This window comes from Strigops habroptila, chromosome 15, assembly GCF_004027225.2.
Source record: "Strigops habroptila isolate Jane chromosome 15, bStrHab1.2.pri, whole genome shotgun sequence".
Lineage (NCBI taxonomy): Eukaryota > Metazoa > Chordata > Aves > Psittaciformes > Psittacidae > Strigops > Strigops habroptila.
The window spans coordinates 10,054,857-10,080,047 of NC_044291.2; the positions used below are offsets into that span (position 1 = coordinate 10,054,857).

General features: G+C 48.6%; 1 protein-coding gene across 5 annotated transcripts in view; it reads right to left on the reverse strand.

The window, feature by feature from the left end:
• LOC115617068 (discoidin domain-containing receptor 2-like) overlaps nt 1-25,191 on the reverse strand; it is a 63,334-nt gene that overhangs the window by 18,463 nt on the left and 19,680 nt on the right. For 4 of the 5 annotated variants that reach the window (XM_030507135.1, XM_030507138.1, XM_030507136.1 and 1 more), the window contains exons 2-7: nt 16,573-16,710; nt 12,306-12,408; nt 8,894-9,122; nt 5,224-5,371; nt 4,912-5,017; nt 2,110-2,296 (exon numbers count right to left, since the gene is read on the reverse strand). In XM_030507135.1, coding sequence (XP_030362995.1) covers nt 2,110-2,296; nt 4,912-5,017; nt 5,224-5,371; nt 8,894-9,122; nt 12,306-12,408; nt 16,573-16,636 — 837 coding nt within the window. In that variant the 5' untranslated portion in view covers nt 16,637-16,710. Of the gene's footprint in view, nt 1-2,109; nt 2,297-4,911; nt 5,018-5,223; nt 5,372-8,893; nt 9,123-12,305; nt 12,409-16,572; nt 17,262-25,191 lie in introns of those variants that run through there. The other variant, XM_030507137.1, reaches the window with a different exon arrangement.

The following is a 25,191-nucleotide window of genomic DNA, read 5'->3' on the forward strand; positions in this document are numbered from 1 at the left end:
ATGAGCAGAAAAAAGACAAAAGAAGGGTATTTGCACGTAATTAGGAACAGATGAAGCTTAGACAACGTTATTCAATAGGGAGAAATAGTCATCCATAACAAGGCAGGAAAGCCTGACGCCTGCAATATAGAATTTGTGCCATATTTGGACAGGAGTTGGATATGTTCATGTCTTGGACTGATACAGAGACACTTTCTATTCCAACCACCACCTACGGAAGTCCAATTTTATAATAGGCAAGCCTAAGTAATTTGCAAAGCAGCTGCAATATTTACTGACATTTACTTGTAATGCTTTCTTGGACCCTGGGGAAGTTCAGAGGACTGGGATGAAGCTAACAGGTATGAAGAGACAAAAAAGTCCCTACAGACCATGTAACCCATACGAAATACATGCAAAGCCAAAACAGGCAATGTTCAATAGGTAATGAAGAATAGTTTATGCTAATAATACAGCTTTCTAATCAAATACTAGATGTAGTAGCTATTTTTATGAGCTGATGTATTTGGTTGATGATGATGGCTGTGCTTATATGACAGACTTTTGTAAGGCATTTAATTTCCTCATAACATCCAACTCCAGTTGAGTATGAACTCATGAGTTATATTAACTTGATTAAAGATTGTCAACTAACTCTTAAAAGTTTTAAGGCACAAATTCTTCTCTAGGTGCTTTTCCAACAGGAATGTATTCCTAGCTCAAGGTTTAAGTTTAATCAGGGGAAGTTCAGGTTAGATCTAAGGCAGAAGCTCTTCCCTGTGAGGGTGCTGAGGCGCTGGCACAGGGTGCCCAGAGAAGCTGTGGCTGCCCCATCCCTGGCAGTGTTCAAGGCCAGGTTGGACACAAGGGCTTGGAGCAACCTGCTCTAGTGGAAGGTGTCCCTGCCTGTGGCAGGGGGTTGGAGCTGGATGAGTTTTAAGGTCCCTTCCAACCCAAACCACCTTAGGATTCATTACCATTTTCAACAATCAGAGACAGCAGAATCCACAGCAATAAATTCAATGAAGGGTAAAAAATAAATCAAAGATTCCTAAAATAATCTGAAGTTTTCAGATTGACTTATTTCATGGTATTAAATTCAGGAACAAACTGTAAGTGATGCTTTCTACACTGGACTTTTACCCTGGACACCAGTAAGTTCAAACTGACTTTCAGCATGATACCAAAGCCTCAATGCACACTGGCTCCCTGTCCATTGGCTAAGGAGGACTAACATGATCCCAAGCTTCATAAATAGAGAAGAATCATCTAAAAGCAGGAAATTGGTACCATTCCTTTATCCAGTTTGATGGCAAGCCTGCATCCAGTTCCAGTTTCTATACCTCCAAAAGAGTATTGGCAAAGAAAGGAAGGATTGGAAAATAGCTACAAAAATGACCTTGGATCTCTCAGGGAAGGGACTGAGAAGTTCAGCCAGCTTAGTTTACTGAAGCAAAGATTAAGGCAGTGGTTTAATCTCAGTGCAGAAGCAGGGAAATGTCTGAGAAGGCAGGACTCTTATTTTGGCCAGAGAAAGCAGGCCAAGAGCCAATGGTTGCAAGTTAAAAATAGACAAAATAAAACTAGGGTAAGTAACCACCAAAACAATTTACTTAAGGATGTGGTGGGTTCTCCTTCATTTGAAATCTCTACAAGAAAAGCCACCAATCCTTTTTAAAAGACTCTGCTGTTTACTACAGCCTCCAAAGTTCAGCTCATTCTTTTCCTGTGTGTTTAAGTCATTTCCCACTGCACAAGCACAGACTGAAGCATCCAGAGAAATTTTTGGTCAAATGGAAACACAACCACATTCCTTTACCTCAGGGGTCAGGCAGCCCCTAGACAGTAAGTAGCCTGCATCCTAAATCCATCTCAGCTGCCTAAGTGCTGCTTCAGGTGTCTGCTTTTCATCCCTTTAAGCCAAATGCCAACAGGAGAGTGTTTGATCCCTGGAGAGGCAAGCGCTTTCCTGCTTCACCTTTCTACATTGGTGAACTTGGGACATCTCCTACTCAAACTCTGCTGCCAGGCACCTTGTATCCTCCTGCTTTGGGAAGAGGACCCAAAAGTGGCAATGTGGAAGCACGCAAACCTTGCCCCAAGCTGTTGTAGAGGGACCACAGTGACTACCTTCATGGAGGTGAAGTTCCGTGGCCGATCAAACTGGAACTCCATTTCAACATAGCCCGTGCTGAAGCTCTCATTCTTCCAGCCCACATAGTCATAGCCCGGCCACACACGGTACTGGTGGCTCTGTGTGAAGTCATCCAGGCCCAGCACCCCGTCCGTGAGCTGGCCCAGGCCGCCGTACAAGTGCCTGCCAAGAAAGAACCAAGAGTTAGGCAGGACTCCAGCCAGGAGAGCTCAGCTGTGAAAGAACACGGGTCCTTCACCTGGTACCAGGAAAACATAAGTGTATTTGCTCTTAATCCATCTTGGATAAGGCATTCCCTGTCCTTATGCAACATCTCCTTTATCTTGTTCAGGCTGGGCTGTTAAAATCTTTCCCCGCTTAGGAAAGGCAGAAGTTTTTGCATTGATCTCAAGCATTGACAGCAAAGCCAAGCTATGAGCAAAGTCTCTTGAGAATGAAAACAGACTACAGAAAATGATACTGTACACTCTCCAAGCAGAGCTTTAATAGCAGCATTTCACCATGGAACTGCATGGGAGGAACTGCTCCATCCCATCCTGGGGGAACCAGTAGGGAAAGTTTTGCAGGCAGGCACAGAAAAGCAGGAAAGAGCAGTGAGACCATGGGCAGCTCACCCAGCCACAGCCAGTTCTAACTGGGATCAGCTCTGGAATTGCTCCTTGTGCAAGAAGAGCATGTTATCAACTCAGACTCTTTGCCCAGGACCCTGCCTCACTGCACTTCCTATCTGAGACTGCAGAGCTCACTGTACAGTTTTCCAGCACCTAGATGCCAGTTGTGGTTCCCTCCTGTCCCACCTGGGAGCCATCCCTGCCACGTCCCTCATCCTACAGCAGGGAAAGCACAGACACTTCAGCTGTGTTAGTGCTGAACTTGCTCCCTGGACCTGTTTCAGAGCCAGCTGCCTCCAGGCAGTCTGTAACCAGGGCTGCTGCTACCTACACTGAAGCTCTGCAAGCCCCAATCCAGGTGAGCCTCCTGTCAGTAGGATCTGTACAGGTATGCATGCCTTTGAACTCCAAAACAGGATTTACAGCTGGAAGAGGCAACTCCTGCTTCCAGGCTGGTCAGACTTGGAGGCAAAGTAGTTTGGAAGAGTCCTTGCTTAGCACATCTGTAGCTCCCTGACATTCCCCAGCAGACCAGCCTCCTCAATTAGTGTTGGATAGCAAAGAGCAATACCTACATCTTCCTGCACATAAAACCCTCTGTTTTGAAATATCCAATCCCTACTAATATCTAAAGCATCAGATATTAAAATATAAAGACATTGTCACCCAGTACCTTGCAACATCCTAGAAATACAAGGAATGTACTTTCCACCCTGTTATTTTAACCTCCAGCATGATAGAACACTGGTAAGTTTAGAAAAATCACCTCTGAGCATAAAAATTTTTTAGGCAACAGTAAAGTATTTCAGGAAGTTACTGACAACTGAACAGGAGATGTTATAAAAGCACCTTAAGTCAGTGGATGGCACCAGGTCCCTGAAGAGACACTGTCAGATCACTTAAGCACATTCCTGCACAGAAAGGGATCTGCTGCCTCAAGGGAATACCCACACCCCAGTCTGTCAGGTTTCAAGCCACTGAAACACACTCAAATCTGTATTTATAGCAAAGAAAGTGCTTACACTGAAGGCCTGAAATCTCAGCCAGTTATTTAACATTTCAGATACAGACTCTTAATGAACTCTCCTTCCTTGAGAATCAACTACTGAGTAAACCAGAGACACCTCAGAATGTCAATAGATGCCACCCTAATGTCAGTGACATGAAAAATTAACAGACCTTGTGATCAGCTCTCAAAATTCAAGCACTTTTTGACTCCAAATTGGAAAAGCATCATACCCCAGAACTCTTTACAGTGCCTAATCAGCTACCTTCCTCTCACACCACATTGCCAGTGGTGCCTCTGCTGACCTGGAGCTTCTCACAGGGAATGATGAAGTTTTCCAAGTTGTTTTAAGTCCATCAGAGCTTTGTTTTCAAACCCAACATCTCCCAATCTGTCCAGAAGCTCACAGGTATCAAGTGCAGGCCTAGAGCTCAGGCATTGCACACTTTCTCAGGTGCCCAGTTTACCCTGGAGACCTCATGCAACAGTTTAAGATGCAGCCTGCTAGAGAATGCATTTTGGATATCAAACTGCAGAAACAACAAAGGTAATGAAGAGGGGAAGGACCTTCATCTGCTCCAGGGACACTGGGACTGCACAGGTAGAAGATCCAGCCAGCTCTCCCACTCCAATCTAGGGCAACAGAAGAGTAGCAGCACCTTATGCACTGCTGTATCAACAGCAGCTTAAGGCTATCCCTGAACCAACAAAGAAATTGGTGCAATGAACATGGTCACAATCAGAGATCAAGAGCAACAAGGCTTTAAGGCAACTGGACACATCAGGACTGTATCATCACATCACGTAAAGATGGAAGCTATGGACAAAGACAGCCCTTAGCTGTACAAGGCCACACTCTTTAAAGAGAAGCAACAACTTCCAATAACCAAAAGCATTACTTCTTTCCTGCCAGCCTTTGTGATCTGGGGGAAATTAATCTGATGCATTCTGAGATCGTGTCCTCCTTTAAAAGAGCAACTGAGAATGTGCCAAAGGCCTGGAATAACGAAGCCACGATGCTTTGGAGAACCAGTAGGCTAGCTTGCAGCTCTGGAGGTCTCAAAGAAGTGTTTGGGATGCAAGATACTAGTGACAGGGTAAGTAAGAAAGAAGAGGCAACTTGCACAGTGACCGAGAGAGAACAGGACGACTTCTCCCACCTGCGCTCCTGGTAGCCATCATAGGTCGAGTCATTCAGATAAACGATGGGGGAGCCAGGAGCCGCTATTGTCCCTCCTTCAGGGATGCTATAGGATGCCAAACCATCTAAAAAAGAAGGCCATATACCTCAGAAATACAGCAGCAGCAGCCTTCCATCACCTCTGTCCATATGATCCTTTTACTTATGATGTGGACCAACAGAAGCAGTTCCGTGGGCCTGGGATTCCCTCTGCATACATGGGACGCAGGTGAGTCCCAGTGAGCTGTGCAAGGACTACTTTCCAGTGCCAGGCATGGAAATTGGTACTTACCATACCAGACACAGCCATAGAGCTCCACCCTCATACAGACAGTCATTGGCATCTCTGTCACAGGAATCACCCGGATAAAACGTGCAATGATGGGAGGTCGAAGATCTTTCAAGACCACGTCGTAAGTGTCGATGTTGCCTTGGATCACCTGGAGAAGAGAGATCCTTACCAGCAACTGCTCCCCATCGTGCTGTTCACCTGTACAGTGGTGCACTTGTACCCCATTATTGAGCCTGAGGAGCTTCCCCGTGCAGTGTCTGCAGAGGGTTACCTGCTGCTGCTCCCCTCCTCCTACCTGGTATATGACTTACAGGCTGCAGGGTGCTACCATTTCACCTCCTGTCCACTGCCGAGGAGAAAGGTAGGTTGGAGATGAATGTACATGTAGACTACACATTGCACAGAGCTCCAGTTACTAGTACATGACCTCTCTTTCTTCAAGTGAGCCTCCATGTACATTCTAACACCAGCAAACTGAGCACTGGCCCTCATCACTAGCTACCTGGTGGAGGGTCCTGATGTCCCTTGTCTATAAGCCAACAATATTCCAGAGGTGCTGCTCTGTTTGGGAATGAAGGTGCAACCAGCTGCACAGCAGATGTTGTGTTCAGCATGGCTACAGTCAGCCCATCCTGCTGAGGTGCAGTCTGACATGGCAGCAACTTCCACCTCCCCTTCCCTCAGCTTCACCATGCTTCTGGGAACAGTCCGCTATTTGTCTGGAAAGTCAGCGTGTGGAAAGAGCTGAAGCTGTCAAACTGCCAGCAGTGCACACAAAGTGCCTAAAGGGATTTCTTTTAGAGGACTTAGACCTATGGAAACAAAATAAGAACGCTTTTGATATCAAAAGTGTGAATTACAAGTGTTAGAGTTCTTGTTCAAAGACACTATTGATGCGAAGGGTGAATCAGAGGCTGAGGTTACTCACAAGATCACAGAGATTGCAATTGTTGATGTGCAGGTAATTTAAAGGATGGAGGCCAACAAGGGAGCAGAAAGGTGGCTTCCCCTCCATGGCAGCAGGGGAGAGCTCCAGGGAGTGAGCATGGCTGGAGAGTCTGGTGGGAAGTGAAAGACCTTAGTGTATCACAAAGAAACCACTCAGAAGATTGCACTGCCCTGAAGAAGAGCCAGCCACATCTGGTGGTCTAGTGGGCTGCACCAGGATAGCTCTGAGCTTCCTGCAGCTGGCTGGACAGCTCTGCAAAGGTGCACAGCCCCAGGAGGGGAGCAAAGGAACCAGAAGAAAAGCCAAGCAGAAAGCTTGCTTCCTTGTCCTCTGCAGCTCAACAGGCTTTTCATCTGCAGCCTGTGAACATCTGAGAAACACCCATGACTTCTTGCAATGAAGCAAGGACATGTAAGTAATTCTTGTCTTCGGGAACCAAGTGACAGTGACCCTTTCAGCTGCCAGATGGGCTAAGAAGGAGACCTGGGAGCCACCCAGGCTGGCTCCACAAGACCTTTCTGATAGGAAATAAAATCCAAGAGGAGACAGCATATGGCAGAATAGCCCATGTCCCCATCATAGAAGATGGATGGATCCTCTGGAGTTGATCATTTGTCAGGCAATCTGTGAGGTGGCAAATGTCCCTGCCTGTGGCAGGAGGTTGGAACTGGATGAGCTTCAAGGTCCCTTCAACCCAAACCATTCTATGAGACTATGTCAAGCCAGAAAGTCCTAGATGGACACAGGGCTGGACAGAGTAAGAAGAAAGGCATCTCCCACAAAAACAAGTACCTTTGCACCAGCTCCACAGTGGAAGAGCTGACAGTTTTGCCTGTCCTGTGTTCTGAGTGAAGCAAAAGAGAAGATGTCCTTTGTGTGGCACCTCCACAAGGTGGGGTTGCTGCTATTGAGCATAAGTTTCTCAGAGCCAAAAACCCCAAAGTGAGTCAGCTGTGCATGGAACAAACTCAGCACCAGTTTCCAGCCCCCGCCACTACTGATGCCAGTGTTCCCAACAAGAAGAATGAAGAGGTGCTGCTGACAAATAACTGTTGGTGGCTGGTAACAGAAGCTGATGAAGGACCAGGACTTAACACTGCCGCGTCATGCAACGTTAGTGCCAATGGAGAGGACCATCCTTAACTGGTGTCAGAGACAAGGGGACAACAAATTGACTTTTTGCTTTTACTGAGCAAATTAAAGCTGGAGATGATGTTCCTGGTGAGGAACAGCATATGCTCCATGTTGAAAGCTAGCGGCATAGGCAAGGGGTGGGTTTGGTTTGTTTGGCTGAAACCGTTTGTGTGATCTCCTTGGACAGACACATGCCAAGATAGGTTCAGAGAGTCACACACTGAAATAGCAGTCATTTGGAATCAACTGCAGCACTGGAAGAGGGCTTCCTAATGCACACAGATAAGTAGATGTGGATCTTGCACCTCCATCTGCACCTCATTCCAAGGTCTGAATGATTTTACAGGACATTTTTACCTAATTATTTGACCAGACAGCAGTGCTGCTGAAATACGGATTCCCTAATGGAATATGCCCCTTACTGGGGACACATTTTGAACAACATGTTTTATGGAAAGTAATTTTCCGGAGGAGTTGAAATGGCAGGAATTGCACCCATTGTGTATGTCCAGAACAGCAGGAGCAGAGGAGCAGAAGCATCTTCTCTAAGGATACCAAGAGGGAAAGCTTTTTGGTCTCATGCAATGGGGAACAGGTACACACACAGAATATATGTGGACTTCCACAATAGAGGATGGCTCAAATTATAGCATCATACACAGCTGAATTACCTTACTATGGCTTAAGAGGGAAATCTTGCAAAAACTGACCCATACTAAATGGTAACATCTGACACTAACACAGCCCTGAGTGTCCCAGAACCCTGCTCTGCACAGGACCAGGGGAGGAGACAAGGAGCTGCTTGTGGACAGTGTAACCTACTGAATTCTGGTGTAACTCAAGACACAGACAGACTTCACCTAAGAAAGTGCCAATGAAGAACAATTAGCCCCATGGAGTTTAAACTTCTCCTCCTCCCATCCTGCAAACACACCAAAATGTGAGGGATGGGCAAGATAATGGTAATGGTCAAATGGCTGATCAAAGGTCTGAGTGAACAAATAATTCACTAACAAGCTAGAAACTATTACCTAATACTGAATACAGACCCCACTGTGACTTGTAAAGCACCCCCAGGGCAAGAAAACATCACCCAGTACCCTTCCAGTCTGGCTTAGGTCTTCAGACTCAGGTCTGGAAACAGCAGGAGACAACTGTGGTGAGCTGGGAAGCTTCTTTGAGTGTGTGCTCAGCACATTTCCTACCTTCCAAACTCCTTCCTCCTCATTGCTCCCTATATTGAGCTCTGCTATCAGACATCCAGAAACTCATCTCCATTCCCTCCCACCCCCTCCCTTTTAACTACAAAGCAAGCATCTGCTTTGCAGCTTCCAGTTTAGGAATGAGTGTCTGGCTGGTAGAGGGACATTCATGTTTTAATATGGACAGAAAGAGCAAGGAGTCACAGCTTTCAGTCACAGCAATGGTTGGGATTTGGGGGATCAGGTCAGGGGAGGAACAGTCTGACACCACAGCAAACACAGGACTAAGGCAGAGGACACTGTATGCCTGACAGAGTCAGGACACAGTATGGTGCACAAGGCAGTAGATAGAGGAGACGACACAATCCAGTTCCTCCACACTCACCTTCCTGCCCTGACGGTCCTTCCAGGAGACCCAGCGCTCGCCTTTGCGGCTGTAGTCAATGCGGTAAGCGCGGGCAAACTCCTTGCCTGTGGCATGGGCATGCCGTCCCTGAGTGCCAACCAAGGTGATGAAAAACAGCTTGTGCAGGTCGATTTGGAGGAACTGGACATCTTCTGGTTGCAGCAAGCCAGCTGGGCACCAGGCTCCATCCCCCTCTTCCCTTTGTAACCTGAGGGGAAAAGCACACGCATGAGAAGTTTCACTTATAGGAACCGAGGAAAACACCTTGAAACTTGGGGAATTGGGAGAAAGAAACCAAATCAGCAAGAAAGACCTAACAGCTGGCTACCAAATACCTCTCCCCCCTTCAGGGTGATGGTCAATTGAGAGTCCTGTAGCCAGTTTTGTCCTGTTCAGAACAACTACGTCAGTTTAAGACATCTTTAATTACCTGTCAGAAGTCATTCCTTCCCCAGACACATACTTTCATGTTGATCAGAAACAACTGTGCTACTCTGTAGGTAACTGCACACCACATGCTTTTTAGCACCTCTCTGGTAAAGTGTGTACTTGCTTCACCTAAACCCCACACAGTAAGACCTGAACCTCTGCTTGACCATCTCCTAGAGCTTGAACACACACAAAGAGGAGCTATCTCAAGAATACAGAATCCCAGCCTGGCTTGTGTTGGAAGGGACCTTAAAGCTCCTCCACTTCCAACCCCCTGCCACGGGCAGGGACACCTTCCACTAGAGCAGGTTGCTCCAAGCCCCTGTGTCCAACCTGGCCTTGAACACTGCCAGGGAGGGGGCAGCCACAGCTCCTCTGGGCAACCTGTCCCACTGTTTCACCATCCTCATCGGAAACCATTTTCTCCCAATACCCAATGTAAACCTGCTGTCTTTCAGTTTAAATCATTGCCCCTTGTCATGTCACCCTGGAGCTCTGGTTGCACTACCCTGCATGCTCTCTGGACCTGTGTCTCCTGGGCTGTACCGCAGGCAGCTTGTACCTGGAGCTCTTCCCTCCCTGTTTCCCCAGTGCTACTTGCCATGGTGGATGTTTTTAACAGCAAAGTGCCAAATCTTTTGCTGTCCCTGCAGAACGACTCAGCAAGGCAAAGAGCTCATAATTGTGGCTACAAGTGTTGTGAACAGATGTCCCTACTGTGTGCCTGCACATGGAGCACTTCACCAGATGTATTCCAAGCAGCCAGCACTGCCTGACCAGGTCAGGGGGACATGAGAGAAAGAAAAGCTCTGCCCATCTACAAATTATTCTAGGTCCTCTCAACATGTCTTCCATGTTTCCTTCAGAGCTGCTTGTGCAGAACACAGCTGGGGGTACAGTGTGAAGGTCTCTGCTTCCAAGTTGAACATTGTGGCACCAGCTGCAAAAATTAAGGCTTTTATTCTTGGTGATGGCAATTGCCATCAGCAGAAGCTGTGAAGGAGCTGTGAAGGACACTTCCCTGGGTGTCTGCAGGCTCCCTGTGCAAACCACAAGGTGGTGAGAGTTCTAAATATGAGAAACATATCCAGACACAAAAAGACCCTGTGGGCTTTCTAGCAAAAAGCATTTCCCAGCAAACAGGAAGGCCTTGAAGTGTCCTTGTCTTTGGACAGTTATCTAATGGATGGGATCAGTGAGTGCCAAGCCCCGTGCATCAAGGAATGCAGTACCCAGAAGAGACACTGAAGGTCAAGGCAAAGGCTAGAGAAGATTTTTGTCTCAGCTGTTTGTGCCAGACTTTCTTACAGTGAAGTGACAAGTAAATGAAGTTGTAAGGAAGGCAGGAAGGGTGACTGTGAAGTGACAGGGACAGACATCTGCATAGGACAACTATGACCTCTAACAAAATGAGGTCAGCTAGAGGATGCCTTCATGTCTTCACCCTGTGGACATCCAGCTGCCCTGGCAAAGAGATGATGATAACAGATGGTAAGTGATGCCTGAGGTATTCACAAAGTGCAGATAAGCCATCCCTCGGAGAACAAAGTGAGTCTCCCAGCTTTCAGATCCACAGGCATGTTCAAACTCCACTAAAACACATGACATTTGGCATCTTTGCTCTACCGCAGACTAACAAAAAGAAATAATCAAACACTAGGAGAATTTTACTATTTTGGACTGCCCAAATTCACCATAAAGATGAAAGTATCATAATTAACCTGAAATTAATCTGCATTCAGCTCTGGGACAACAGCACAAGAGGGATGTGGAGCTGTTGGAGCGAGGCCAGAGGAGGCCATGGAGCTGCTGCTCCAGAGCAGCTCTGCTCTGGAGCCAGGCTGAGAGAGTTGGGCTGGGGCAGCCTGGAGAAGAGAAGGCTCCTGAAGGGGAGACCTTAGAGCAGCTCCAGTGCCTAAAGGGGCTCCAGGAAACCTGGAGAGGGGCTTTGGGCAAGGGCCTGTAGGGACAGGCCAAGGGGAATGGTTTTAACCTGCCAGAGGGGAGATTGAGATGAGCTCTGAGGCAGAAGCTCTTCCCTGTGAGGGTGCTGAGGCGCTGGCACAGGGTGCCCAGAGAAGCTGTGGCTGCCCCATCCCTGGCAGTGTTCAAGGCCAGGTTGGACACAGGGGCTTGGAGCAACCTGCTCTAGTGGAAGGTGTCCCTGCCTGTGGCAGGGGTTGGGACTGGAGGAGCTTTAAGGTCCCTTCCAACACAAACCAGGCTGGGATTCTGTATTCATATTTGCCTTGCACCAAAGCTGTAGGAATGTTTGATACCATCATTATAAACAATTCCAAGGTAACTTATTTTTATAAGTATTCTGCAAACCATCAGTGAGTAGCTTTGAGAGAAACAAAATGACTACAAAAAAAAAAGCCAAGCTTATGACAGCCCATAGTGCTGCTTGACACTGAAGGAAAATCCTTCAGCTGCTTTATAACAATTCCTTAACTCCGCAGTTCCCAGGTTTTTGAGTCAAAGTGGACACAGCCTGTTTCCTCAATAGGATGCTGTGGAAAAGTGCATCCTTGTAAATGATTTCCTATTATTTAGTTTAAAGCTCTCTGCAAGATTCCCAGGGGCACTGTCCCGAGCTGACCTGTAAGTCTCAATCCATTAGAGATTTATTCACAGGATGAGGGCCGGAAGCAACCTCTGGAAGTCTCTAGTGCAGTCTCTCACAGCAAGGCTAACTCCAAAGCTATGGTGTGCTGCTCAAGGCTTTGTACAGCCAAATCCAGATTCCCCCCTTAATACTGAATCAGGATTTCCTGTATTACAGCTTGTGACCATGACCGTTGCCTCCTGGTCTTTCACAATGCTCTAATTAGATATAACATGGAAGCAGTGAACAAGCTAAGCAAAGAGCTTTCTTTAAGGGTGAGGGAACGTCTTCCTCAACCACATATTGGATATCTAGAAGAAAAAGTGATTATGTTTTTGCTGGAGATGAACCCACCGTGCATACTGGGGCCCTGTGGAATCATACCACTGGCTGGAAGCTGTGATGTCTTCATCTCGTATCGTCCCTTCGTGCATACCCAAAGGGTAACGGCATATAGCTGAAAATGGGAACACAAGCAAGGCCAAAAGATCAGTACCAATTCCTTCTAAGTCACCAGACAAGTTTAATTAAAAGGCTATCACGCCCAGGGAATAAACATGGGAATGATAAAATGGAGAATGCAAATGACAAGAGTGAAGTACTCTATAATTACTACAAACTGAAATTATAAGTAATGAAATGCACTCACAGCAACATTCAGCAGAGTCCTGGCAAGGCAAAAGCTTTACAAAGAAACACTTTAAGAACAGGAAATCCAAAGCTATACTGTGTTACCGGTTGTACAGACCTATTTTACAATGAAAAGCTATCAATAATGAGGAGACATAAAAAGGAATCGTTTGTTAAAGATTTTTCTTCTTCTTCTGGAACAAACTGGATGCTTGACTTGCATTCAAATAGGAGCAATTATCATCTTCATCAGGCTGGTTACAAGTGAGAAGTCAAACTGCTTTTATTATAGATGACTAGAGCAGCTTATGGAAACATCTGCTCTGTTGTGTCACTGCAGGTTGCAGCTTACATTTGAGCACAAGCTCTGGCCATCCACACTGCTCCATCCCAGTCTGTTCCCAGCCTCCAGCCTCAAATGGAGCAGACATCTCTCTCCAGGCATGAGAACATGCTCAGACTTGGTGCCTCCAGGGAGTACACACACAACTGGCTCAAGCCACGGAGCTCTACTAGCTCCATACAGCTCAATACACCAAAGCCAGTGCAGATGGAGCTCACAGATCCGAGCTGGCCAAGTTCTCTCCCCTGACACAAGTTTTTAAACATGTCTTGGAATATTAAAGATGTTTCAGAGAACTCAGAATCTTAATGTATTCATTAAGGCTCAGGATTCAAACCAGGCAAGTGAGATATTTTTGTCAGACTGACATCAACAGCAGATTAAAAAGAAAGTTATACTGGATTAAATCATGAAACTACTAAAAGACCAAAACACACTCCATGGCACGTCCAGGAAAGAAGGAAATGGACTTTTCACAGATTTTTGGTCTTTGTCATCACAGCAGCCCCACAACAGCCCATCTGCAGGGACACAGGCAAGTGCCACACATGCTTCAGTGACTCCATGGCACACGTGTTGCTGCATCCTCACTGCCTGCCCCCAGCCAGGGCACTGCCTTGGCTGTGCTCCTCATTCCTCTACCTCAGGACTGACACCCTCGCACCAAACCTGGACCAAACTGTTCTCCAGGCTCAGAGGCTACAAGACAAGACAGAGGCATCAAACCCACCACAGAGAACAAGCCAGCACAGACCAAATAACCGCCTGACACAATTCAGTGTAGAAACGTTTGCATTGTCAGGCACAGTCTCAGTCAATGTGTGATGTTCTTCATATTCCTAAATCATCTTGTAAAGGAGATGGGTGGTGAGGTGACAGTGTTTGCAGATGATACCAGGTTATTTAATACAGAAGAAAAATCCAATTACGGGAATACAGACAAAACAAACTAGAAAACACCATTACACCACCAGCTGTATTCATGGTTGGATGCCAGTCAGATACAGAATCGAGCTCTTACTCCTTCCTTCTCCCATCAAAAGGCAGAGAAGGCAGCACAGATGAGGTAAGGAAAGATGAGCAGGCTCATCGTTACAAAAGAGAACACTGAAGTGAAGCATGACAAAGATATTTATATCATAAACAATTACTCACTGTCTCTAAAAATACCAGAGGCAGGAGGCATCAAGAGATCAGGTAGCAGAGCTCAAAACCAACATATGCATCCTTCATCTCCTGAGCGCTCTGAATGCCAAAGGTGCACATGGTACAGAAAGCACCCAGACACACAGTGCCACGAGCAAACACCCAAGGGGTAGCTCAGAGAGCTCCTGCCCAGCAGGGTGCAGGAGCCCAGAGCACACGTAGGGTACTGCTCTGTGCTTGCCCATCTGTGCATCCTTCCCAAGCCAGCAGGGATGGGACCCTGCTGGAACCATGACACGAGGTTGGATGGGCCTCTGGTCTCACCCAGAGCATTCATTCATGTATCCGAGGTTTCTTAAGAGGCCTGTTTACAGAAGAATTCACTGGGAAGCAACTGGTATCTGGCTGGGATCAAGCATGATGACTGTGCAGGCTGAGCGCTCTAATCCTGCTCTTGACACTGAGGTAAGTTTAGTAACCAAACTAGCCTCCACTGTCTTCACTCTTCCCTGTCCCACCAGTACGATCTGACCTATTGCTGGGAAGCCAATATAGTTCTAGTTGCTGAACTATGGGTAAATATCTGAAGATCTTCCAAAAGGGTGGAGATGTCTGAAAGCACAAAGGGTTTTATGTGTTTCTGCAGTGGGATCCTGTCTGGTCACACATTACTTAAAGGTCAAATGCACCCCATACAGCAATGCCAGATGGAGAGCTGGCTAGTTGGGAAGGACTCTGGGGCACCAGGGCTTATAGCAATCCTTAACAAAACTCATTTGTCCACAGACCCAGGGCCAGCAGACGGAAACCAGAGCATCCCCGGCATGGAGGGATGCACTCTGCAGGTGGCTGTGGCTCTCACCAAAACAAGCAGCACGAGGCTCTCACCAAGATGCACATCTTCTCACCCAAAACCACCCTTGGGTTCTGTTTAGGTGCCACCAGGACTCCTGCTCAGATATCCCTGACCCTCTACTATGCACTGAGGGACACACTCACCTGCCATGCAGAAAGGATACCCTGAGGTTCAGAGAAGTGTCACAGCTCACCTCTGTTAGTGAGGTCAAACAACTGATGCTAGACAAAAGGACTCCACAGAATCCTTCCTACACAGGTCTGAAATCACCCACAAAGCAGCCTCTTTGGTGTAGAAGGCAATGCAGAAGGTGCTTCAGACCACTCCTGGAGCAGAGCAGGAGGTCAAGATAATCACAGCTGGGCATCACAGCCAAGGAGCATCAGCCAGGCCACAGCTGTGCTGGAACTGGGCTGGGAACAACAGGGCACACACAGCCCCTTGGGGCAGAGAGGGCTGGGCAAGCAGAGCTGCTTGAGGAAGTCACAGGGAGAAGGAAGTGTGAGCAAAGCTACGTGCTGCTTCCTTGGTGGAAAAGCTGACTGCAGACGTGTAGGACCACAGCCCTGTGCTCAGATCCCATCCACTTCCCAGGATCTGGGATGGGGGAGCTATTCCTGTACCTTTGGCTGCACCAACTTCTGTAGTTCCACCACCAGAAGGAATCTGCATGTGACTGACCCTCTGGCTGCTGTCTTCTCCCTTCTTCCACTAGGTTTTAACCATCAAGAGGAGATGGTAACCCCAGTTCAAAGCTGGACTGTGTGGGGTGTACAGTGCAAGGAAGGGCTGTGTAACGGGGGAGCACAGGCCCTGCTGAGCCCCCCACAGCCCTCACTTCACTTCTGGCTGGTTGCAGCACAACCTCAAACCTCTGCACAGATCCGGAGGCCAGAGCAGGGTCAGAGCCAGACACAGTTAAAGGCCTCCAAACACACAGAGCCAGACCCAGCAGAGCAAAGGAAGGCCCTCAGGGTAGCGCTGCTGCCTCACCACACCTTCAGCCAAGCTGGAAAAGGATTACACTGTGTTTCACAGACTGTCTCCAGCTCAAACCACCTCATTAGGGGGATTTTTGCAGTATATTGCAGACCACTACCTTACTCATCTCCATCATGATTCTAACTTGCCAAGTGCTGTAGGATAAGAGGTCAGGCCTTCCGCAGGGACTCATAGGCTCATATCCCTGTCTCCACTCTAGCTTTGTGCCAGGTAGGGTTTTCTACCTTTCCTTCCACACTTCTCTCTCCAGAATCCCTCTTGTTGGCTGAGATTGCTGTGGCTTATGCTTTACTAATTGGCAATTTGCTCTCCACAGCATCTCTGAGCCAGTCTAGAGCCAGGTTTGTTCTGCAGGCCACACGGTCAGTGATGAAGGGACAACCAGAGCTCAGGACAGGCCTGCAGAGAGAACAGACCCTCTGGGTGGGCAGAGAATGGAGTATATCCATGTGCCTGAGCCCTCCTGGCACTGACAGGAGAGGTGTCCCACTCCAGCACAGCAGCCCAGGGGAGGACATTCAGGCACATTAGTGATCATATCTACGTGCATACATTACATTCACCATGAGAGGCAAAGAAAGGCTGAGAACGAGCCCATGGAAGGTGGGAGAGGAGAGTCCTCTCCCAGGCTGGCAGCTCCCTACCAGGGTTGACTTCGGCGCCCGCGGGCTCAGGCAGGGAGGCCAGCAGCAGCATGCAGAAGATCATGGTAGCGATCGGAGGCGCTGCGCAGGGTCAGATGGGTGCGAGTCCTTCAGACACAGCAGCTGCCATCTACATCTCTGAAAGACAAAGCAAAGAGACAGGATGAGAGTCCCCCACAGACAGGACTCCTCTGTGCTGCAGGCTGGCTCTATTGCCCTTGCCTCGTGGTGGGTTGGGCAATCTTCCACGCCTTGTCAAGAGTGTTTTGACCTCAACCCTACTCTGAGCCATCCCCTCATCAGAGGCTTAGTGAAGAACTAATGATTGCCCAGCTACCTATGCTATCTCTAGAGCGATTCATGGAATTCAGCTTTCAGAAGCTCAGCTCCTACAACTACCATGTGGACATACTCTCTTAACTGCTTTTAACCAAGTCCAGTGCAAAGCAATCTGTCCCCCATCGATTCTTCACCCTCCTCATTACATTACAAGCACTGAAGCTGCATCTACAGCAAACCTGGACAGTCCAACCAGGGCTCATCCACCCAATGGACATCTCTATCCACAGCAGCTCTGGACTCCAAGCCAAGTGGGCACTCTGGAATTTGCCACACAACTGGAAGATAAATGTCTAAACGAGGGTGAAAATCCTCTCTCCCTACATATCCACATTGCTGCCACAAGAGCATGTGCACTCACACATGCAAGCACAATTCATTTCCTGTTTGGAAACAAGGAGAATAGCAGAGGGCTTAAACTCTGGCAATTCCAGTGGAAAGCCATGATAACACCTAAAGGAACACAAGGTCATCTCAGCAGTATGTGAATTCTTTGTGTCCACATTCACTACAAAGAGCCTCGGGAGGCTCCCGTCCTGCAGGAGAGCTTTACAGAAGGCAGGTTAGAGGCTCTGTCTCCTAATGAAATGTCAGGCAAAAAGAAAACAGAACAAAGCAATAAACGAGAAAGTTGCCAGGACCAGAGGGTGTTTGCTCAAGAATCCTCAGAGTGGTAGTAAAAAGGCAAAATTGAATGCTAGGATTTGTTAGTAAAGGAAGAGAGGATATGAAAGGGCCCATCGCTATGCCAGTGCATACATGCATGCAAGAGCATCAGATGCCATTAGCTCAGAGGTTTCTAACAAAAGGCTGTATTTTTTCCACCCAACAGAATTAAACTGTACAAGTCAGAGCCCTGAGTTGCCCTGGATACCAAAACAATTGGATAGATTCACAACAGAAAGACGCAGCACAGCTTCTTAAATCCAAAGGTAAAACTTCTGGCTCAGGAAATCCCCCCGTTGCGGATTGCTGAGGAGCTGAATCAGGGTTAGAATCACTGAAGCTTGTCCTGGTTTTATTCTCTTTCCTAAGAATATGCTACTGGCCATTGTCCCTGCTGGATTCCGTCACAGGAGATGGCTCTGAGCCTGAAAAACAACTGAGGGCCTTCGGGGAACTGCTGATGGTGGATGCTGCCCAGCAATGCTGTGCCCAGCCACGAAAGCAAACCAAGACAGACCTTAACATCCCCAGGACCCCTCCTGCTTCAGCCACCTCCTGAGCTCCACGTGAGCGCCCTGGCCAAGGCTGACAACAAGGTTTTGTGCCACCTCAGACAAAAGCAAAGCACTGCAGAGAAGAGGCAGCCCCTGGCTCAGCAGGAGGGTCTGACTATCAGAGGAGAGGTTCTGACCAAGCGCTCTCAAGCAGGTGTGCAGCCAAGGTTGTTTTTCCCCACCACGAAATGGAGGGGAGTGATCTCTGCTCAAACACCCCAATTCCTACCATCCCATGACAGGCTGCAACTGCCACGGAGCAGAGACCTCTTGTAGCTAAGCAGAGGGAGTCTCTAAAGACATTATTGTGGGAGAGTTTAAGGACAGACCTAGTGGATGTTAGTCTATGCACGTGGTTTGCCGGGGTGCCCCAGAGGCTCCCAAAATGGGACTTGCAAAAGGAACCGCACAGAGTTCAGCACTAGAGGACACAATCTCCCCACAGGACCCAAGAAAGGGAAGTGTTATGAACATGAAGGCTTTACATTTAACCTTCTTCCTGGAGGACGTGATGGGAAACCCAGCAGAGTGCTGTCTGGTGGTGTACAGGATGCCCTGACCACGACCCAGGTATCCACCCAGATCAGCTGCACTGTATGGGTGCGACCTGGCCTAGAGAAGATCCTTCCCATGGGTCCCCATCCTGGCCCAGCCAATGGACAGAGCTGCAGGTTGTTGAGGAGGCCCTGAAGAGAACAGCAGCTTGGAGACATCTCCCAGGTGGAGGTTTAAAGCTGTCAGCAGTACCAGAGGCCTCAGAAGGCAGAGGATGAGCACACATACACTGCACACGCTCCTCACCCCTACAGAGCCTAAACCAGAGCCTGGCAAATGGGGAGAGGATTAGACACCCATAAAGACATAGGGTAGCTCCCAAAGCACCCAGGGCGTTCCCTCTAACCCGTCCAGGATTAAGGGAAAGGGCAGCTAGAGAGCACTGAAATAGGGCTAGTACATGGCTGGGTGAGGACCAGAGGCCACTGTGGAAGGAAACAAGAAACAGGAGCAATCACAGACAGCACTGGAAGTGTTCAAATGCCTTGGCTTCTTATTTGATCCAAAAGCCCAGCACAGAAGTATCAAGAGCAGGGAGGCAGATGCCTGCAGCAGAGCACAGGGATGAAGGAGCCCCATCCCCTGCCATCAGTGCACAGCTCGCAGCCCAGTTGAGATGGGACAGCCCTGAGTGAAAGGTACCAAGTGGAGCCTTAGTGTAAGGATTTTGTCTTTGACAAGAGATTAGCTGTGCTAAGTGTGGCGCAGAAGTCACGACAACGGCCACAGTCACAGCAATATAACAAATGCAACACAAACACAACCATCATCCCATCTGAGCAGGAACAGACCAAACACCAGAATTTAAGTGCCCATTTCTCTAGGCAAAGCTCACGCCATGTTCTAAATGACACCCATTGCACTGCCACAGCAAGTCACATCACAAAGGGAAAAATCCTTCCGCGTGAGGGTGCTGAGGCGCTGGCACAGGGTGCCCAGAGAAGCTGTGGCTGCCCCATCCCTGGCAGTGTTCAAGGCCAGGTTGGACACAGGGGCTTGGAGCAACCTGCTCTAGTGGAAGGTGTCCCTGCCCGTGGCAGGGGTTGGAACTGGAGGAGCTTTAAGGTCCCTTCCAGCACAAACCAGGCTGGGGTTCTGTGATTTAACCACTTTGACATGGTAAGACAATAGGAGGGAAGAAGGAATGGGGTGGAGGGTAAGCAAGGAAAGTCACACAAATGCCCAAGCACCATGTCAGCTCCTGCCACTGAGCCAGCAACCAGCACTGGAGGAAAGGGATGCGCTGGGGCAGCACAGTTTCTGTGCCACCCTATCCCACCCTGTGAACCAGGGGCTTCTCGGGACTTGGTGGATAAGTGAAGCTCAGCAGCTCACACAAAAATAGTGTCGCTTAGGGGAACTGCAAGCCAAAACTGGAAGATGTGGCCATAAAGGCCAGCCCGGCCTTCAGGAGAGAAAGGGACGGCTTCAGAGCTGGCTCTGGAGCATCTGTCTGCAACTCTGTGCCTACAAAAGCTGGCTTTGAATTTGACTCCTGGCTAAAGAGTGTCCAAGATGAGCAGGATGAATCCTCTCTGGACATGTCTCCCTCTTGTTGACAGAGGGAACCTTAACAGCTGGCCTGGACCAGCCTCATCATTCCCTGGTGACCACAGTTTGGTGAGAAAGCCTCACCTTGGCATGTGGCAGTGAGAAATTACTTCCAGCAGCTCAGCCCTACATGGGGCTCGGGTTGTGCTGGATTTGCTCTTCCCACCACACTTGGTTCGCAGCCCTGGACCACCAAAGTGCGTGTTTGGGAATCCCAGCAGAGATGCTGCACACTGGGAGCAAACTCTGTCATTTCTCATCTTCTAGAGCCGTACAGCAGCACTTGTTCTCTGGAGCAAGGTCACCAAGAGTGGTTTTCTCCCTTGTCTCATCCTCTAGAGGAGCCTCAGCTCCACTCAGGAGCTTGTACTGCCAGAAATCACTGTTTGAAGACCTTCTGACGCTGATTTCTGCTGAGTCCAAATCTCAGCCAGTAGTAGACTGGATTCCCAAACTGCACACTTCCCAGTGCTGGAACACACTGGGATACACTCCTAAATACAAGCCTCTGCACCAACTGCTTGGAAATCATCTCCTGGGCAGATGACTTGATAGTTTCCTTTGTAGCTCTTTCAGCTCCATGAGCCCCTCTCGTTGGACTCATCCTTTCTTCCCCACTTCCCCACATGTACACACAAAGTGCCACAACTCCAGCACAAGCCCCAGACCAGCAAAACCAGGATCAGCAACATCCTCAGAGAGGCAAGAAAGTGTTAAACTCTGTTTCAGGCTGAATGGCTCAAGTTGCTAATTGCTAACAGCTGCCTGCAGGAGAATAAACCCCTCTTACAACTATTGTGAGGGTGGAAAAAAAACAGCTACTCCCTGAAAAACTGAGAAATGCAAAAAAAGGGGCAGTTTACCCCAATCTACCCTCTCTAAAGAGCCAACCCATCCCAAGAGCTGCAGCTCGCTGTGACCCAGCGCTGTCCCCACACACGGAGCCTGAGAGCAGCAGCCCAGTGGGCGCAGGAGGGAGCTATTCTTTAGTGATGTGCACAAAGAAGGTGGGACTTGGAGCTCCTCCAGGCACTGTTCTCCCTCCAGAAATCCATTACGGAGGTCTGGCTTGTTTGCAAGCCTCTCTAGATCCCAAGTGAAACAGGAGGTTGTTTTAACTGGTTCCTTTGCAGATCATTACCTTGGAGTAGGACCTCAGGTTCTGCTGTAGGAATCCCATTACAGATGCCCAGCACCAGGCCAAGAAACTCCACGGTCATGATGAGGACTCATTGCTGTATGATGCACTCTGTATGTGTTACAGGAGGAGCTAACCTAAATCAAAGTATCCTCAGAAGAGGTTCAGGAATGCTCAGGAGGATTAAATGGTATCTCTTAGCATTCCTAAAGGAATTCAAGGAGGAAACAGCAAAGTTACTTATTAGGGCAATATCTGAAGCCTGAAGAAATTAAGGCTGGAAAGTGTGATTTCCACTTTTCTGGCTCTGAAACAATGGTGGAACGTGTGTGTCTGCCTCAGAATTAACCTGAGATACCTCGAACCCAGCAGCCTTCCTCTGGAGCACACACCGCCCTTCAGCTCCAGTCTGGACCAAACAAAATGTGCTGATGAAAATCAGCTTCACAGAAAGGATTCTGATCACTTCTTACAACATTTTGGGTGCATGGATGGGACCAGTATCAGGATGGTCGTGCCACATGTGCAGGAGCCCTGTGAGAAGGTGGCAGCAAGTCCTCCCTTAGCTAAACAAAGAGTGTGGCCTCTGTGGCCATCCCCAGACTCCATCAACCGGGCTTGGGGAGAGGTCCCTGCATGACACATAGGTGAGACCTGGACAAACCAAACAGCAACACCAATAATCACCACAGTGGACAGTAATGGGGAGCTGGGCAGGCCCAGCAGGATCCTGGTGTGAAGCATGAGGCTGCAACCAGAGAGCTTGGACATAGGCGCCAACAGGGATGGTCAGAAAGAGCCTTGGCAATGTTAGGAATGTGGTGGGTGACATGGGGCAGGAACAGTGACACCACAAAGTGATGTCTGGAGCAGCAACATGGCTGGACAGGTAAAAGCAACCAGATTTTAAGGTGAAGGAGTTGGGCTTATCAAGATGTATGTGAGAAGATACAGGAATTGGAAAAGTGAGATGGGAATAGGCTCCAGTGTGATCTTTGAGGTGGTATTAGGAGACCTGTCACCACAAGAGACAGAAAAGAACAACACAGGAGGCTTGGAAAAGGACCAGGACATTCCGGAGTGGCACCTGAAGTGGGGACAGGGACACCAAAGAGCTGGGTCTGAGGCAGTGGCAGAGGAATGGGAATATCAAGGTCTGGGTATACTTTGTGGTCACTCTCTTGAGGGGTGGGCGATAGGAACGTTCCGAGGCTGAGGAGGGTTTGAACCTCGTTTTCCATGTTGTAGCCAAAAAACATCTAATAGGGCCAATACGAAAGTAGTGACACCTCACTCTTGCTAGACTTTAAGAGAAAACCACCATTCCAGTCACCCATCCATAGCCATTTAGCACTGGGAAAAGGTTGAGCCCATGGACTCAGACAAAGGAATACCTCATCTACAACCCAGAGAGGTGCCAGTGCTTTTGCAAAGAGCTGGAGCCCCCCAAATCCTCCAGCATTTCCCATTGCCTGTTGCCAGTCCCACAGGGGTGGGCTGTCCTTGGATTGTGAAAATGCACAGAACACTTTTGTTCTAAAACCAAACTTGGGGATAACTGAATAATGTGATTTAATCCATCAAAGTAACCAGGCTAAAAATAGAAGCCATTAGAAAGGCAAAGCCAAAGATAAGGAAATGCAAATTCATTGTACAACAACAGGTAAAAATCAATCATTACCCTTCTCCACTGACCCAGGCAGGGCTCTGTGCTTATCCCAACTGAGGATCCTGGAGGTTCTTCCCATGACCAGGCAGATACACTGCAACTCTACACAGGACATGGGTGCACATCATTCGCAGGAGCCCAAAACCCAGCAGCAGGGGCAGGGCAGCCTCTGGAGTCCACCAAGCCCTCCAAAACACATGTGCCCTCAACTGCGGGGCAGCCTCCAGGCTCAGGTCCCACTGTTTCTGTATGACAGAAGTGGCAGGAGAACAGAAGATGTGCAAACAGGGAGTTCCAAGTCCCTCCTTCCTCCTTGCCCAAGGAGCAGCAGTCACTGTCCCTCACCAGAGCTCCATCCCACCCAAGCAGGCAGCAGAGAGCACGTGGCACACTGATGTTTTCACTCTGTTCCTCACACTGGCATCTCTCTCCAGCTTTTCTTTTTGTGAGGAGGTTGCTTACTCTTTTTTTTAAACTATCCTTAAAATACATCAACTCCAAGTCAGCAATAGGCCTCTCAAGACCTACAATCTTCCACTGCGAGAGTCTCACATAGCAACCATATATATGACATGTTAACCACACAGATGACAGATGGAGTATTAAGAGCACTCAATCTAAACCACCTTCCTCCCTCCCCGCTCTCAAGGGGCTCCACCAGAACTTAACTGTACTCAAAACTGCATTCAGGAGGAGATCAGGTTACTGAGCAGCAGGATTATTGGGCTGGAGGAGAGCCTCAGGAGAGCCTCAGGAGAGCATCTAATCCCACCTCCCGCTCCGAGCAGGGTCAGCACCAATTCCAAAGCAACCTGGGCAGGACTTTGTCCAGCTGGGTACTAAAATCCTCTAAGGTCAGAGTCTCCCCTCACCTCTCTGGACAACCTCTTCCACTGCATGACTGTCTGCAGAGGGAGAGCTTCACCCCTCCTAATGCCAAGGCAGAACCTCCTGTTATTTCAGCTGATGATCATTGTCAACCTTCCTGTTACACATCTCAGTAAAGAGCCAGTTTCTGTCTTCTTGATAACCTGCTCTTCGGTATCCCAAAGCCTCCTCCTCTCCCGGATAAACCCCCTCAACCTCCTCGGTGAAGCCATATTCCAGTATTAAGCTACTGAATGTTTTCTCCCACGTCACCATTCCTGGGACCAAGTCTCCACCCAGCAGTGGGACACCTCTGGTTGGATTTGCTATGACTTCCACTGGCTTCTTCATGGGCAAGCCAGGGGATAACTGCATTTGTCCTGTGCCAACACTAGAGCATGGCTGGAGCACTATTCCATGGCTCTGTGTTTAGGGACTGCATGGATCACATTCCCATCACTAACTATTTTGAGAGGTATCAGGTGCCACTTGATAAATCAACTTGTTCAACACGGTACTGATCAGCAAAGGGAAACTGAGACCCTGCCACCTTAGCACAGCGAGAGGACACGGACCGGCTACACGGCCAGCAGACACCAGACACCACCAACACAGCTCAGGAGGGTGCTCCTCACTCAGAGCTCACCAACTACCAGCAATGGTGAGGCACCTGAGCAGAGCATGAAGGACATACCAGAGACCAGCCCCTGCACAGGGCACCCAGCACCTCCTGCTCCCAAAGCAGAGCCTCTTCCGCCTTCTGGGAGCAGCAGCATTCAGTCAACAGCAGGGATCCAGGTATATGATGTCAACACAGTTCCTTTTGGCAGCCAGTACAGGATTCTCATTAAAAACCACAATCTGAAGACTTTCTGGACGTGATCTGCTTTCCATCAGAGCACATGGATCATTGAGCATGTTCCTTCTTTAATGTGACATTGATGTAGGGATGCAGCAGCTCCCCCGATCCCGCTCTGGCCGGAGGTCAGCCTCTGCCTGTTGGTCACCTGCTCCCACGCTATTTTAAACCACTTCCACAACATTTATGTTTTCCTAAACTTCTGGAACTCCTTTGGTCCTCCCAGATTTATTACACATCAGCAGCCAGGATTCAGAAAGCTGCTTTGCCAGTTGGTTTTAAACAAACAAGTTTCTATCTTGCTCCGATTTCAAAGCCTTCAGCCTGTTATCTTGTGTTTAACGCCCTCCCCCATTACCAGTGCAAGGGCAGGTATTTCCATATCCTCATAAGGGAGAGGACATCATCCAGCTCCTGCCCA